At 52.8% G+C, this 14146-nt stretch overlaps 1 protein-coding gene across 2 annotated transcripts in view; it reads left to right on the top strand.

Moving 5' to 3' along the window:
* The window catches only part of SYNGR1 (synaptogyrin 1), a 34956-nt gene extending 28700 nt beyond the window's left edge, over positions 1–6256 (top strand). For both annotated transcript variants that reach the window (XM_025400768.1, XM_025400767.1), the window contains one exon: positions 2395–6256. In XM_025400768.1, coding sequence (XP_025256553.1) covers positions 2395–2616 — 222 coding nt within the window. In that variant the 3' untranslated portion in view covers positions 2617–6256. The remainder of the gene's footprint in view (positions 1–2394) is intronic.
* The last annotated feature ends 7890 nt before the right edge of the window (positions 6257–14146 follow it).

Here is a 14146-nt window from a genome sequence, read left to right as displayed (position 1 = left end):
TTTTTTTTTTTTTTTTAATTCTTTTTTTTGAGACGGAGTCTCGCTCTGTCACCCAGGCTGGAGTGCAGTGGCCGGATCTCGGCTCACAGCAAGCTCCGCCTCCCGGGTTCACGCCATTCTCCTGCCTTAGCCTCCCGAGTAGCTGGGACTACAGGCGCCCGCCACCTCACCCGGCTAGTTTTTTGTATTTTTTAGTAGAGACGGGGTTTCACGTGTTAGCCAGGATGGTCTCAATCTCCTGACCTCGTGATCCACCCGTCTCGGCCTCCCAAAGTGCTGGGATTACAGGCTTGAGCCACCGCGCCCGGCCAGTTTTTTGTATTTTTTAGTAGAGACGGGGTTTCACGGGGTTAGCCAGGATGGTCTCGATCTTCTGACCTCGTGATCCGCTCGTCTCGGCCTCCCAAAGTGCTGGGATTACAGGCTTGAGCCACCGCGCCCGGCCTTCACCAAGTGACCCTTTTAGGTTGTTGGTTGACTTAGTTCCTTGTCAGGGGCCAATCAAAGGGAAGGCGGTGAGGGTGCCCTGACCTGGGAAGGGGAAGGGGTAGGACCCCATGTTTAGGGATGGGTTCTAGCAGTAACTCTGCCACGGCGCTTCTGTTTCTAGGCCTCAATCTTCCCAGCCCTCCAGGGGTCTGGAGAGTATCAGCACATTCCCATCACAGGCAGATTCCCTGGGCCGGGAAAGTTTCTGGAGAAGGCTTTTGCAATAAACCTCTAAGCTGGTTTTCTAATGACAAGTTTGATTTACTTAAACTTTGACTTAGCTCAGTGTGGTCAGTGTCATTGTCCTTAATAACAACATAATTGCTTTTATTGAAAAATAACTTCCTAACCATGCATGTGTGCTATAGACAAGTCTTTCCCAATCTGAGATCTGTGGAGAAAAAAAAGGGGCGGGGAGAGCTTCAGGCTAGGCGCAGTCACGTTGAATAGTCAGGGCTCTGCCAAGTCGGATGATCCTGAAACTTGTTTCACTCTATTTAACTCAGTTTCTCACTTAGAATTAGGTTTAGCAGCAGGTGACAGAAATCCCAAACAACAGTGATTTCAACCAAGACTGTGGAAGTGGTCCAAGGCTGGCATAGTGGCTCCAGAGGTCTTCAGTGACCCAGGCATCTTTCCTTTTTTTTTTAGAGGCAGGGTCTCACTCTGTTGCCCAGGCTGGATCATAGCTCACTGCAGCCTCAAACCCATAGGCTCAGGCAATCCTCCCACCTCAGCCTCCTGAGTAGCTGGGACTACAGGCGAGCACCACTATGCCCGGCTAATTTGTTTTTTGTGGATTTTTTTGGTAGAGATGGGGTCTTGCTATGTTGCCCAAGCTGGCCTTTTGTTCTGAGAGAAAGTCTCACTCTGTCGCCCAGGCTGGAGTGCAGTGGTGCTGTCTCAGGACACTGCAACCTCCGCCTCCTGAGTTCAAGTGATTCTCCTGCCTCACCTCCCGAGTAGCTGGGATTACAGGCACTCACCACCATACCTGGCTAATTTTTTAATTTTTAGTAGAGATGGGGTTTCACCATGTTGGCCAGGCTGGTCTCGAACTCCTGACCTCAAGTGATCCACCCACCTCGGCCTCCCAAACTGCTGGGATTGCAGGCATGAGCCTTTGCGCCTGGCCTCTCCTGCTTTCAATAAGGAGGTCAGATTGTTATTGTGCCTGCTGTTTTTCAAGTGCCTTTAACTCAACATAGTCAATATGCCAGAGATGCATATTTTAGCCCAGGCTGGTTTTGATCTCCTGGCCTCAAGCGATCCTCCCACCTTGGCCTGTCAAAGTTGTGGGATTACAGGCATGAGCCGCCTGGCCCCCAGGCATCTTTCATTCCTACAGGCTTGGCACATGGTCTTTGTGGTCCCTTTTAGCAACTAGAGTTCCAGCCATCACATCTGCATTCCAGACATCAGGTCAGAGGGTGGGACAAAGAACATGAGGGTATCCCATTGGCCAAAACGTAGTCACATGGCCATGCCTAGCTGCAAGAGAGACAAAAGAATGGCTCCTAGGAGATGCCAACAGTCCTTTGTCCCGCTGAGAAGCTTTTTTTAAGGAGGCTGTTGTGAGCCTTTGAGCCATCTTAACACTCCATAATGGAGATCTAGAACTTTTGGTAGCCCAGACTGACCTCTGGGATTGGGAGACAGGGGCAGGTGACTTCTGGGCTACTTTCTGGCTGGACGATACGGTTTTGGGCATTTCCGGGGATGGCTGTGAGAACAGCCTTCTTTCTCCACAGCCAAGCTTGGTCTCATGTTTGGTGCTTTGAAGATCTTTAACCCTCTCCTGCCTGTGTCCTGTGAACTAACCACCACTAACCCAGTGCCCTTGTCTGTCTCTCCCATAACCACCCCCTCCCGCCTGTCCTTGTCCCCGCCGGCCTTCGTCCCTAGGCGGGCCAGGCCATGCTGGCCTTCCAGCGGTACCAGATTGGCGCCGACTCGGCCCTCTTCTCCCAGGACTACATGGACCCCAGCCAGGACTCCAGCATGCCTTACGCGCCCTACGTGGAGCCCAACACTGGGCCGGATCCCGCCGGTATGGGCGGCACCTACCAGCAGCCGGCCAACGCCTTCGACACCGAGCCCCAGGGCTACCAGTCGCAGGGCTACTGAGCCACAGTGACCGCCTGTCCCCGCCCCCTCTCCCATCTGTCCCCTCCCTCCACACCCAGCCCCTGCTCCCTCCCAAGCTGCCCTGCCCAGCACCTCATCAGCCTCTGCCGTGTCCCACTGAGGTCCAGGGTAGCTCGGGGCAGGGCTGGGGCAGTCCAGTGTTGGGGACTGTCTACATGTGTGCAAGTATATCCCAGGGCATGTGCCCCACATGCCTAGAGGGTGGGGGCCAGGGGTATTTGCATTCATACATTGTGTCATCAAGCATTCCTTGAGCACCTGCTGGGCATCCGGCCTGTGCTGGGCATGGGTGGTGAAATTGGCCAAAACGGCCTCTGGAAAGGGGAGCAGTGAGCTGTGAAGGAAGCCCTGGTGGTACCAGAGGCCAGAATGGTGGGAAAGACAGACCCAGATAATGCTGGGAAGTGTGGCTACACCGTGGCTTGGTCACAGGGTGAGTGTGAACACCCACAGGACACTGGGGGCTGTCACCCTGCTCTGGCAGTCCTGCTAAGAGTGTCAGGGCTGTCTCCATTTTATGGTTGAGGAAACTGAAGTCTGGAGAGGTCAAGATTACTTGCCCAGAGTCACTCAGGCAGCTAGTGATAGAGGTGGGGCCAAGCCTAGGCTGTCCAACTGCAGACCACGTGCTCTTCCCTGGCCACCCACCTCCCCCCATCCCCACGCTTGGGGCTTCCCTGCTCAATGTTGCTGTCATTCTGGGAGGCCTTGGGGCCCTCAGCCCCTTGAGACACCCTGATTCTGCTGCAAATCAAGGGCCCGTTCTGCCCCAGCTGTTCCTTGTCCCCTGGGGACAGCCCCACCTCCACGTCCCTCCGCCCACATCCCCCTGGTACTACCCCTGGCCCTTGGCCTCCTCCGAGAGGGCTCGCCCCAGGTGCTGCTCTGTGCCCTGCATGTCCCACAGACGCTTGTTCCAGGGGGCTCCAACAAACCCCTTCGTGGTCTCTCAGAGGACTGATCGCTGTCCTTGCCTCTAGGAGGGCTCACTAAGCCCTCACCTAGGGCTGGGTGGTCAACAAGGCACAGATCAGGGTGTGACTGGCCCAAGGTCACGGTGAGTGAGTGGCAAAGCTGGGCCTAATGCCCGGGTTTCTTGGCCCCAGCTGCCCAGCAGGTGCCTCGATTCCCTGCCCTTGTGACCTCCCAGGAAACAGAACTGATCTGGGATGCTATGTCACCTCTCCTCTCATCTGGGGTCAGTCATGGTTCGGGGGCTGTAGCAGCCAAGGGCATGAGAGGTGTTTCCTTGGCCTTCCAGAAGGCCCACTGCAGAGCCAGCCTCCCTATGGGAGGCAGAGCAGCAAGGACAGTGGTTTTGGAATCAGCCAAGTCAGCTCCTGGGCTGCAGCTGTGGAGAGACACTGCCCCCAGGATGACACAGGCAAGAGCCCCTGAGGCATGGGAGGCCCAGGGAAGACCACGGGCTGTGGGGGAGAGGGTGGCAGGTGACCCAAAGGCACAAAAAGGGCTGTGGGGTCTGAGGAGGTCATAATCTCTTCTGAGTGGGGACAGGTCGATTCTTGCACAAGGTGGGCTCTTCACTGAGCTGTAAGGGACAGGGAGGTGTAGGAGAGCACTGGGGGCCCGTCCCCCTGTCCACCCAGTGTCCACTGGCCCACCCCTCAGGGAGCAGAGTAGAGCAGGTGGTGGACGGGCCCGGAGCTGGGTGTTTCCACCACCATCCCCCCATCCCCCCTCCCAGAATCCTAAGAGGCAGGAGATCCCTCACCTGCTTACTCAGCAGTTATCCAGCTCCTGTGCTGGCGATACCAAGGGCATGGGTGGTCCCTGCTTCAGTGGCCCTAAAACCTGGCCAGAGTTAAGGGAAAGAGGAGGAAGTCCTAAGCAGAGAAGTAGTACCATTGTCCCCATTTAACAGAAGGGAAACAGGCTCGGCAAGTATAGGCGAGTTGGCAGTGGAACACAGATCTAAACTCAGGTCTGTCCAAGTCCTCCCAAGGGACAGCAGTGATGGAGAGGACCCCAGGCAGCTGAGTGACAGCTAGTTGTTGCTGACTTCATTTTCTAATCTGGGGAAGGGGCTCTGTCCACAGTACCCCCCCCCCCCCGCCAGGTGGCCCAAATGGGACAAGCATGGGGGCAGGTTATCTGCTGGCCTGAAGAGTGAAACCTACACCAGGCCATAGGCGAGGGTGTGAGTGAGTGCAGGAGTGTTTATGGCAGAGTGAAGTTCTGTGCCCACCACAAGAGGCTGTGAGATGTTCTGACCCTCCCCTGCTGATGGGCACTAGGAGACCTCAGGGTGCTGCCCATCTGTTTCTCCTTGGGTGCCAGCCAGCTGCTGGTGATCCTCAGCTGGAGGGCAGGGTACCAGGTAAGCTTAACTCCATCCTGGGTGTTTGTTACAGGCCCTGCCTGCCACCCTAGGCGGGGAAGGTTGTCAAGACTCCTGCCAAGAATGGGGGTTGCTGAGTCATCTCACGAAGAATCCCTCACTCTTCCCGAGTTCAGCCCAGAAGCACTCCCAGGCATGATCTTCCCCATCAGGCTGGACTCTGGCAGGGACCTGCCCAGGATGGAGATGAGAGAGGGTGAGAGACGGAGGGTGGGATCTGGATGGGACCCAGGGCTCCTGACTCTGCCCTGGAAGGTTCATAGGGAAGCTCGCTCCTTCTGTTGGCAGAGGACAGCCCCTGGGGGACCCCAGGCCCAACTCTGTCTGGTATCCCTTTTCTTCCCAGCTGCCCTCCCCTGCTTCTCCCTTGCTCCCAAAGCTTTCCTTGGAGAAGGGCCCTGCTGCAGCTGGACCCTGCAGGGTGGCTCCCTCCTCCCCATCAAGCACAAGAGAGGGCCCAGGAAAAAAAGGTTTCCCATAAGTGTAGAGTCGCAAGGATGCTTAGAGTTGGCAGAGTCTGGGATAGGGAGACAGTGACTTGTCCAAGGTCAAGCACAGAGAGAGAGGTTCAGGAGCCAGGTCTTCTGGCTCATCCTGGGCAGGCACAGACTGTCCTGCCTGCATGACTCCTGATCCACCTGGGGGTGTCGCAGTTGAGGGGCTAATTCCCAGGGGACTGACGTTAGTTCCCCACTCCATCCTTCCCTGATGATTCTTGATCTTTGAAGCCTCGGGGATCCCAGGTTTCCCCATGTAACCAAGAGCCCCTGCCTGTTAGCCCTGGGGGACCCCTAACCTTGGCCCAAGACCCCTCTGATTCTCTAAGGAGCACGAAAGGGGGAATGCCCCTCCCAGGAGTTTATGGGAGAAGGGACTGGGCCGGCTGCCTCCCAGCGATGCACTTGACCTGACACTCCCCATGCCCTGGTGCGCGCAGCCCTTGTCGGTGCCCTGGCCCCTCCCGCAGCGTTACTGCCTGTGTATAGTATAAATATATATATTTTCTATATATAAGATGTATAATATAAGGCTCCACAAATATATCTGTGTGTGTGTGTGCGTGTGTGTGCGGTGAAGGGCGGTCCCCATCCTGGGCCCCCACTCTAGGCCCTCCCACCACCTGGTTAAGTCTCGAGTGAATCCAGTGGCCCCGTGGCACCCTCCTTTATGACATCCATCCATCTGTGGTGAACCAAGTGAAGGTGGTGACTTCTGGTGACATAGTAATAAAGTGAAGACTCAGAACCCACCAGCGATTGCCAGCGTGTCACCGTGTTTCTTTGTTCTTCATTCTGCGTTTGGCTTGGATGGTCCATCCCGTTTGTCTCCCCAGACAGGCCATGTCTTACTTGGTTATTATTGTTTGTTAATTTTTCATTACACAATGAACCTATGAATATATTATCTTTTTAAAAAGTAAAATTGGCCAGGCACTGTGGCTCATGCTTGTAATCCCAACAGTTTGGGAGGCCCAGGGAACTCCTAACCCAGGTGGATCACCTGAGGTTAGGAGTTCGAGACCAGCCTGACCGACATGGTGAAAACCTGTCTCTACTAAAAATACAAAAAAAAAAATTAGCCAGGCGTTGGTGGCGAATGCCTGTAATCCCAGCTACTTGGGAGGCTGAGGAAGGAGAATCACTTGAACCTGGGAGGCAGAGGTTGCAGTGAGCTATCGCGCCATTGCACTCCAGCCTGGGCATCAAGAGCAAAAATCCGTCTTAAAAAAAAAAAAAAGGCCGGGCGCGGTGGCTCAAGCCTGTAATCCCAGCACTTTGGGAGGCCGAGACGGGCGGATCACGAGGTCAGGAGATCGAGACCATCCTGGCTAACACGGTGAAACCCCGTCTCTACTAAAAAATAAAAAAAAATTAGCCGGGCGAGGTGGCGGGCGCCTGTAGTCCCAGCTACTCGGGAGGCTGAGGCAGGAGAATGGCGGGAACCCGGGAGGCGGAGCTTGCAGTGAGCTGAGATCCGGCCACTGCACTCCAGCCCGGGCGACAGAGCGAGACTCCGTCTCAAAAAAAAAAAAAAAAAAAGGAGGCCGGGCGCGGTGGCTCACGCCTGTAATCCCAGCACTTTGGGAGGCCGAGGCGGGCGGATCACAAGGTCAGGAGATCGAGACTATCCTGGCTAACACGATGAAACCCCGTCTCTACTAAAAATACAAAAAAACCACAAAAAATTAGCTGGGCGTGGTGGCGGGCACCTGTAGTCCCAGCTACTCGGGAGGCTGAGACAGGAGAATGGTGTGAACCCAGGAGGCGGAGCTTGCAACCTTAAGTGTGCACATATCCACATACATGCCCCATCACCATTTCCTATCCTGGTTCCTTCCCGAACCCCCCAGGAGTAAACAGGATTAGGTGCTTGGCCTCATTCCTTCCAGACCATTTCCATACTTTTACATACACATGTTTTACAAGACATGGTTTTTAAATTTACTGGCCTTCGGTTGGCTGTCATGGCTCACACCTGTAATCCCAGCACTTTAGGAGGCCAAGGTGGGAGGGTTGCTTGAGCCTAGGAGTTCGAGACTAGCCTGGTCAACATAGTGAGACCCCATGTCTAAACAAAACAAAACAAAAAATTAACCTGGGCACAGTGGCTCATGCATGTAATCCGAGCACTTTGGGCAGCTGAGGTGGGTGGATCATGAGATCAAGAGATTGAGACCATCCTGGCCAACATGGTAAAACCTTGTCTCTACTAAAAATACAAAATTAGCCGGGTGTGTGGCACACGCCTGTGATCCCAGCTACTCGGGAGACTGAGCCAGGAGAATTGCTTGAACCCAGGAGGCGGAGGTTGTGGTGAGCCGAGATCATGCCATTTCACTGCAGGCCTGGGCAACAAGAGCGAAACTCTATCTCAAAAAAAAAAAAAAATTAGCTAGGTGTGGTGCCCAGCACCTCTAGTCCCAGTTACTCAGGAGAGGCTGAGGCAGGAGAATCACTTGAACTTGAGAGGCAGAGGTTGCAGTGAGCCAAGATCACACCACTGCACTCCAGCCTAGCGACAGAGTAAGATTCCATCTCAAAAAAAAAAAAAAAAAAAAAAATTAAATTTAGTGGCCCTGAGCTGGCAAAAAATTTACCCAGAGCCTGTAAAGTACCAGAAACTTGCTAGGCGCTGTGAGTCCAACACCAAAGGATGACACCAAATGGTGTCAACTAAACATGCAAGCAAGAATACCAATTGTGCTAAGTGCTGGAGTGGATTGGAGAGATTATGAGATGCAATTTAGACCACCCCTACTAAATTGACCATCACCGGTCGAGCAGGTGACCCTCGACTGGAGCGCTCTCCATAAGCAGTGGTTGGAGGTGAGCAGGCAGGCTGGTGAGTTATCGAAGCTGGTGAGTTCTGCAGGTAGGACCTGGGACTCAGGGGTCCTTGGCTGAGAAACAGCTTGGAAGTGGTGGAAGGCAGGCGCAGTGCACGCACAGAAGGGAGAGGCGAATGAGGAAGGACAGGCCAGAAGGTACTCATGGATCCCACAGTGTAGGGCCTGGAAGCCTCTGTAAAGCCACGAAGGGTGGCTGACCACAACAGTGCATGCTCTCAAAAGGCCACTCTGCTGGTCAGATGGCAGTCAAGAGACAGAAAGGTCACCATGACTGTGGGAGAACGGAGAAGTCCAGATGTATTTGATGAAGGCGCAAATCTGCAAATGAACCGAGGCCAGGCGCAGTGGCTCACGCCCATAATCTTAATACTATGGGAGGCCGAGGCGGGCGAATCACCTGAAGTTGGGAGTTCGAGACCAGCCTGACCAACATGGAGAAACCCTATCTCTACTAAAAGTACAAAAATTAGCCGGGCGTGGTAGTGCATGCCTGTAATCCCAGCTACTCGGGAGGCTGAGGCAGGAGAATAGTTTGAACCCGGGAGGTGGAGGTTGCGGTGAGCCGAGATGGCGCCATTGCACTCCAGGCTGGGCAACAAGGGCGAAACTGTCTCAAAAAAAAAAAAATTAGCCAGGTGTGGTGGTGGGCGCCTAGAGTCCCAGGTACTTGGGAGGCCGAGACAGAAGAATCGCTTGAATCCAGGAGGAAGAGGTTGCGGTGAGCCGAGATCGCGCCACTGCACTCCAGCCTGCGACAGAGCGAGGCTCTGTCGCAAAAAAAAAAAAAAAAATCCCACGAGAAAAGGCTCTGGAGCCCAGGCCCGGCGGGAGGAGCAAGTGGGCGTGGCCTCGACATGGCCCGTCGGTCAAGGTACTGGCTCTGCCACGCCCTGGAGAGGGGCGGGAGAGAGAGATGCTAAGCCAATCGGATTGTGGTCATCGGGGTGGGCGGAGTCAGCAGGAGGTCCGAGGAGCTGCGGGTTCCAAGGGAGGGAGCGCGGCAGGGCGCGTGAGGGATTCCGGGGTCCGTTCCAGGACACCCAGGAGGCCCCCCTTTAGGAGGGCCGGAGGGCCGTGGCTGCCTGCAACCCGATGAGCCCAAGCGACCCTGAAGGCCGACCCTGAGGCCGCTGCCCAGCGAGAGGAGCCGACCCTTGGGGGACAGTGGGGTCGGGTTCCAAGCCGGACTGCTGGGGCTGGTCAGGCCGCCCGCCCTGCTTGACCCCTCTCACCTGATGACCCCCCTCCCCAGTCCTCAAGGAGGCGAAACGTCATTGTGGTCCGCAGAGGGCAGGCCGCGGGTGTGCGGAGTAGCTGTCATCCCTTAGCGGCCACGCCCGCCTCCCTGTCCACTTCCCGTTGCGGTTCAGGTGTTCGATCCACTCTGCGGCACCAAAGGCCCGTCACGTGCCTCCCCTGCCCAGAGACCCCAAACACCAAAACTCATCCGAAGGACCCGCACTTGCCGCCTGTCGATGCTGAAGAACGACTCCCAGGTGGAGAGAACAGCACCTCAAAAGGGATGGGGGATGTACTGGGGAGTCGGCATGTCAGCGACCCGCTCCACGCTGCGCTGTGGTCCTTAAGAAGTTAGGGCCAGGCACTGCGGCTCACGCCTGTAATCCCAGCACTTTGGGAGCCTAGGTGGGCGGATCACCTGAGGTCAGGAGTTCGAGACCAGCCTGGCCAACATGGTAAAACCCTGACTCTACTAGAAATACAAAAATTAGCCGGGCATGGTAGCAGGCGCCTGTAATCCCAGCTACTAACGAGTCTGAGGTAGGATAATTGCTTGAACCCGGGAGGCGGAGGTTGCAGTGAGCGGAGATCCAACACCACTGCACTCCAGCCTGGGCGACAGAGAGAGACTACATCTCAAAAAAAAAAAAAAAAAAAAAGAGAGAGAGAGAGAAGTTAGGGCCGGGCACAGTGGCTCATGCTTGTAATCCCAACACTTTGAGAGTCTAAAGCTCGAGAACAGCATCTCTAGTAAAAATACAAAAATTAGCCAGGCATGGTGTCAGGCACCTGTAATCCCAGCTACTTGGGAATCTGAGGCAGGAGAATCGCTTGAACCCAGGAGGCAGAGGTTGCAGTGAGCAGAGAGGGTGCCACTGCACTCCAGCCTGGGCGACAGGCTGAGCACTCTCTCAGCCTGGAGCAAGACTCCATCTAAAAATAAATTAATAAATAAGTTAGGGCTGGGCTCGGTGGCTCACACCTGTAATCCCAGCACTTTGGGAGGCCAAAGTGGGTGGATCACATGAGGCTAGAAGTTTGAGAACAACGTCTTTACTAAAAATACAAAAATTGACCAGGTGTGGTGGCCTGAGCCTGTGGTCCCAGCTACTTGGGAGGCTGAGTGGAGAGGATCTCCAAGAAGTCGAGGGTGCAGTGAGCCATGATCACCACCACTGCAATCCAGCCTGGGTGACAGACTGAGACCCTTTTTCAAAAAAAAAAAAAAAAAGTTATAATGTAATGGAATGGCCTTCATTGGACTTAAGGGAAGTCATTAAACCCTGAAAGGGTTTTAACTAACTCAGGACAATTTGGAGAAATATGAAAACTATTTCAAAGAAATACTAGGTTTCAGAATCAGGGCTGCTGCATGATTTGCAGGACCCCAGTACAAAATGAAAGTTCAGGGCCTCTTGTTCAAAAAGCAATATTAAAAAATAGTGCAATTTGGTCGGGTGCAGTGGCTCACACCTGTAATCCCAGCACTTTGGGAGGCCGAGGCGGGCAGATCACGAGGTCAGGAGATCGAGACCGTCCTGACTAACACGATGAAATCCCATCTCTAATACATATATATATATAAAAAATACGGCCAGGCGCGGTGGCTCAAGCCTGTAATCCCAGCACTTTGGGAGGCCGAGACGGGCGAATCACGAGGTCAGGAGATTGAGACCATCCTGGCTAACACAGTGAAACCCCATCTCTACTAAAAAACACAAAAAACTAGCTGGGCAAGGTGGCGGGCGCCTGTAGTCCCAGCTACTCGGGAGGCTAAGGCAGGAGAATGGCGTAAACCCGGGAGGCGGAGCTTGAAGTGAGCTGAGATCCGGCCACTGCACTCCAGCCTGGGCAACAGAGCGAGACTCCGCCTCAAAAAAAAAAAAAAAAAATACGAAAAGTTAGCCGGGCGTGGTGGCGGGCGCCTGTAGTCTCAGCTACTCGGGAGGCTGAGGCAGGAGAATGGTGTGAACCTGGGAGGCAGAGCTTGCAGTGAGCCGAGATCACACCACTGCACTCCAGCCTGGGCGACAGAGCGAGACTCCATCTCAAAAAAAAACACAGTGCAATTTTTGACCGGGTGCAGTGGCTCTTGCCTGTAATCCCAGCACTCTGGGAGACTGAGGAGGGCAGATCACTTGAGACCCAGAGTTTGAGACGAGCCTGGCCAACATGACACAAATCCATCTCTACTAAAAAAAAAAAAAAAAAAAAAAAAAAAAAAAAAAAAAAATTAGCAGGGCATGGTGGCACATGCCTGTAATTCCAGCTACTTGGGAGGCTGAGGCAGGAGAATTACTTAGACCCGGGGTGCGGAGGTTGCAGTGAAACCGAGATCTTGCCATTGCACTCCAGCTTGGGCGACAAAAGCGAGACTCCCACTCAAATAATAATAATAGGCTGGGCATGGTGGCTCATGCCTGTAATCCCAGCATTTTGGGAGGCCAAGGTGGGTGGATTGCCTGAAGTCAGGAGTTCGAGACCAGCCTGGCCAACATGGTGAAACCTCCTCTCTACTAAAAATACAAAAAAAAATTTAGCTGAGCTTGGTGGCGTGCGCCTGTAATCCCACCTACTTGGGAGGCTGAGGCAGGAGAATTGCTTGAACCAGGGAGGTGGAGGTTGCAGTAAGCCAAGATCGCACCATTGCACTCCAGCCTGGGTGACAGGGCGAGACTCCGTCTCAAAATATATATATATATAAATAGTAATAATAATAATAATATTTTGGTGTCATTTTATATAACACAAAAAATAATGCCTTACTAATATGATTTCTTGATTGGTCATATGATTTTTTTGGCTCATTCTTTTTGTGAGTTCATTTATTAGGTTATTGAAATTTATACTTAGGACAACTTCATTTTCCACTGAAAGCTACAACAGCCACTTTTGGCAAAGGCAAGATTGCAAATAATTTTTTATACTTTTTATTTTGGGAAGGCTCCTTCTGCCGAGGCAATTGTTGCTGTAGCTGCTGAGAGTATTTTATATGCTGTCACAGTAGAAGAAATTCATGATTTTAAAGAATTTTTTTTTTTTTTTTTTGAGACGGAGTCTCGCTCTGTCGCCCAGGCTGGAGTGCAGTGGCCAGATCTCAGCTCACTGCAAGCTCTGCCTCCCGGGTTTACGCCATTCTCCTGCCTCAGCCTCCGAGTAGCTGGGATTACAGGCGCCCGCCACCTCGCCCGGCTAGTTTTTTGTATTTTTTAGTACAGACGGGGTTTCACCGTGTTAGCCAGGCTGGTCTCAATCTCCTGACCTCGTGATCCGCCCGTCTCGGCCTCCCAAAGTGCTGGGATTACAGGCTTGAGCCACCACGCCCGGCCTGATTTTAAAGAATTTAAAAAAAATATTTAACTCTTCATATTGGCCAGGCACGGTGGCTCACACCTGTAATCCCAGCACTTTAGGAAACTGGGGCAGGCGGATCACCTGAGACCAGGAGTTCCAGATCAGCCTGGCCAACAAGGTGAAACCCCGTCTCTGCTAAAAATACAAAAATTACCTAGCCATGGTGGTGCGCACCTGTGATCCCAGCTACTCAGGAGACTGAGGCAGGAGAATGGCTTGAACCGAGGAGGCAGAGGTTGCAGTGAGCCAAGATTGTGCCACTGCACTCCAGCCTGGGCGACAGAGTGAGACTCTGTTTCAAAAAAAAAAAGATTTAACTGTTCATATAAATCAGTTTCATATGTGTCTGATTTAATTTTAAATGTAAACTTATAGAACGATGTTTTAATGTTTTCTTTGACATTTTCTATAACTTGTGAAGGTTGTACAAGAAACTGAAAGTTACTTCATGATTTCTATATACTTTTAATGATCTGTTTATACATTTGATTGCTGGGTCTTTGATTAAAAGGAAAACTTAGTTTTAAAACTGTCTTCGGCCGGGCGCGGTGGCTCAAGCCTGTAATCCCAGCACTTTGGGAGGCCGAGACGGGCGGATCACAAGGTCAGGAGATCGAGACCATCCTGGCTAACCCGGTGAAACCCCGTCTCTACTAAAAAATGCAGAAAACTAGCCGGGCGAGGTGGTGGGCGCCTGTAGTCCCAGCTACTTGGGAGGCTGAGGCAGGAGAATGGCGTGAACCCGGGAGGCGGAGCTTGCAGTGAGCTGAGATCCGGCCACTGCACTCTAGCCTGGGCGACAGAGCGAGACTCCGTCTCAAAAAAAAAAAAAAAACTGTCTTCAGAGTAAGCTTCACATAAAATAGAATTATTTTCTGTAGAATATGATATCTATACATTTAATTTCTATTTATAAGACTGTGGATATTTGCAATATTGCAGCAGGCTTTTTTGTTTGTTTGTTTGTTTGTTGAGACTGAATCTTGCTCTGTTGTCCAGGCTAAAGTGAAGTGATGTGATCTCGCCTCCATGTAACCTCCACTTCCCAGGTTTAAGCAACTCTCGTCTCTCAGCCTCCCAAGTACTGGGATTACAGGCATGAGCCACTGTGCCCAGCCTGCAGCAATTTTCAAAACCAGATTTTTTTTTTTTTTTTTTGCTAGCATCCCCATGGATGTCAGGGCAAAAACCAAAAATTCTAAACTCTT

This window comes from Theropithecus gelada, chromosome 10 (genome assembly GCF_003255815.1).
Source record: "Theropithecus gelada isolate Dixy chromosome 10, Tgel_1.0, whole genome shotgun sequence".
NCBI classification, from domain to species: domain Eukaryota; kingdom Metazoa; phylum Chordata; class Mammalia; order Primates; family Cercopithecidae; genus Theropithecus; species Theropithecus gelada.
This window is presented reverse-complemented; position numbering and strand designations above follow the sequence as displayed.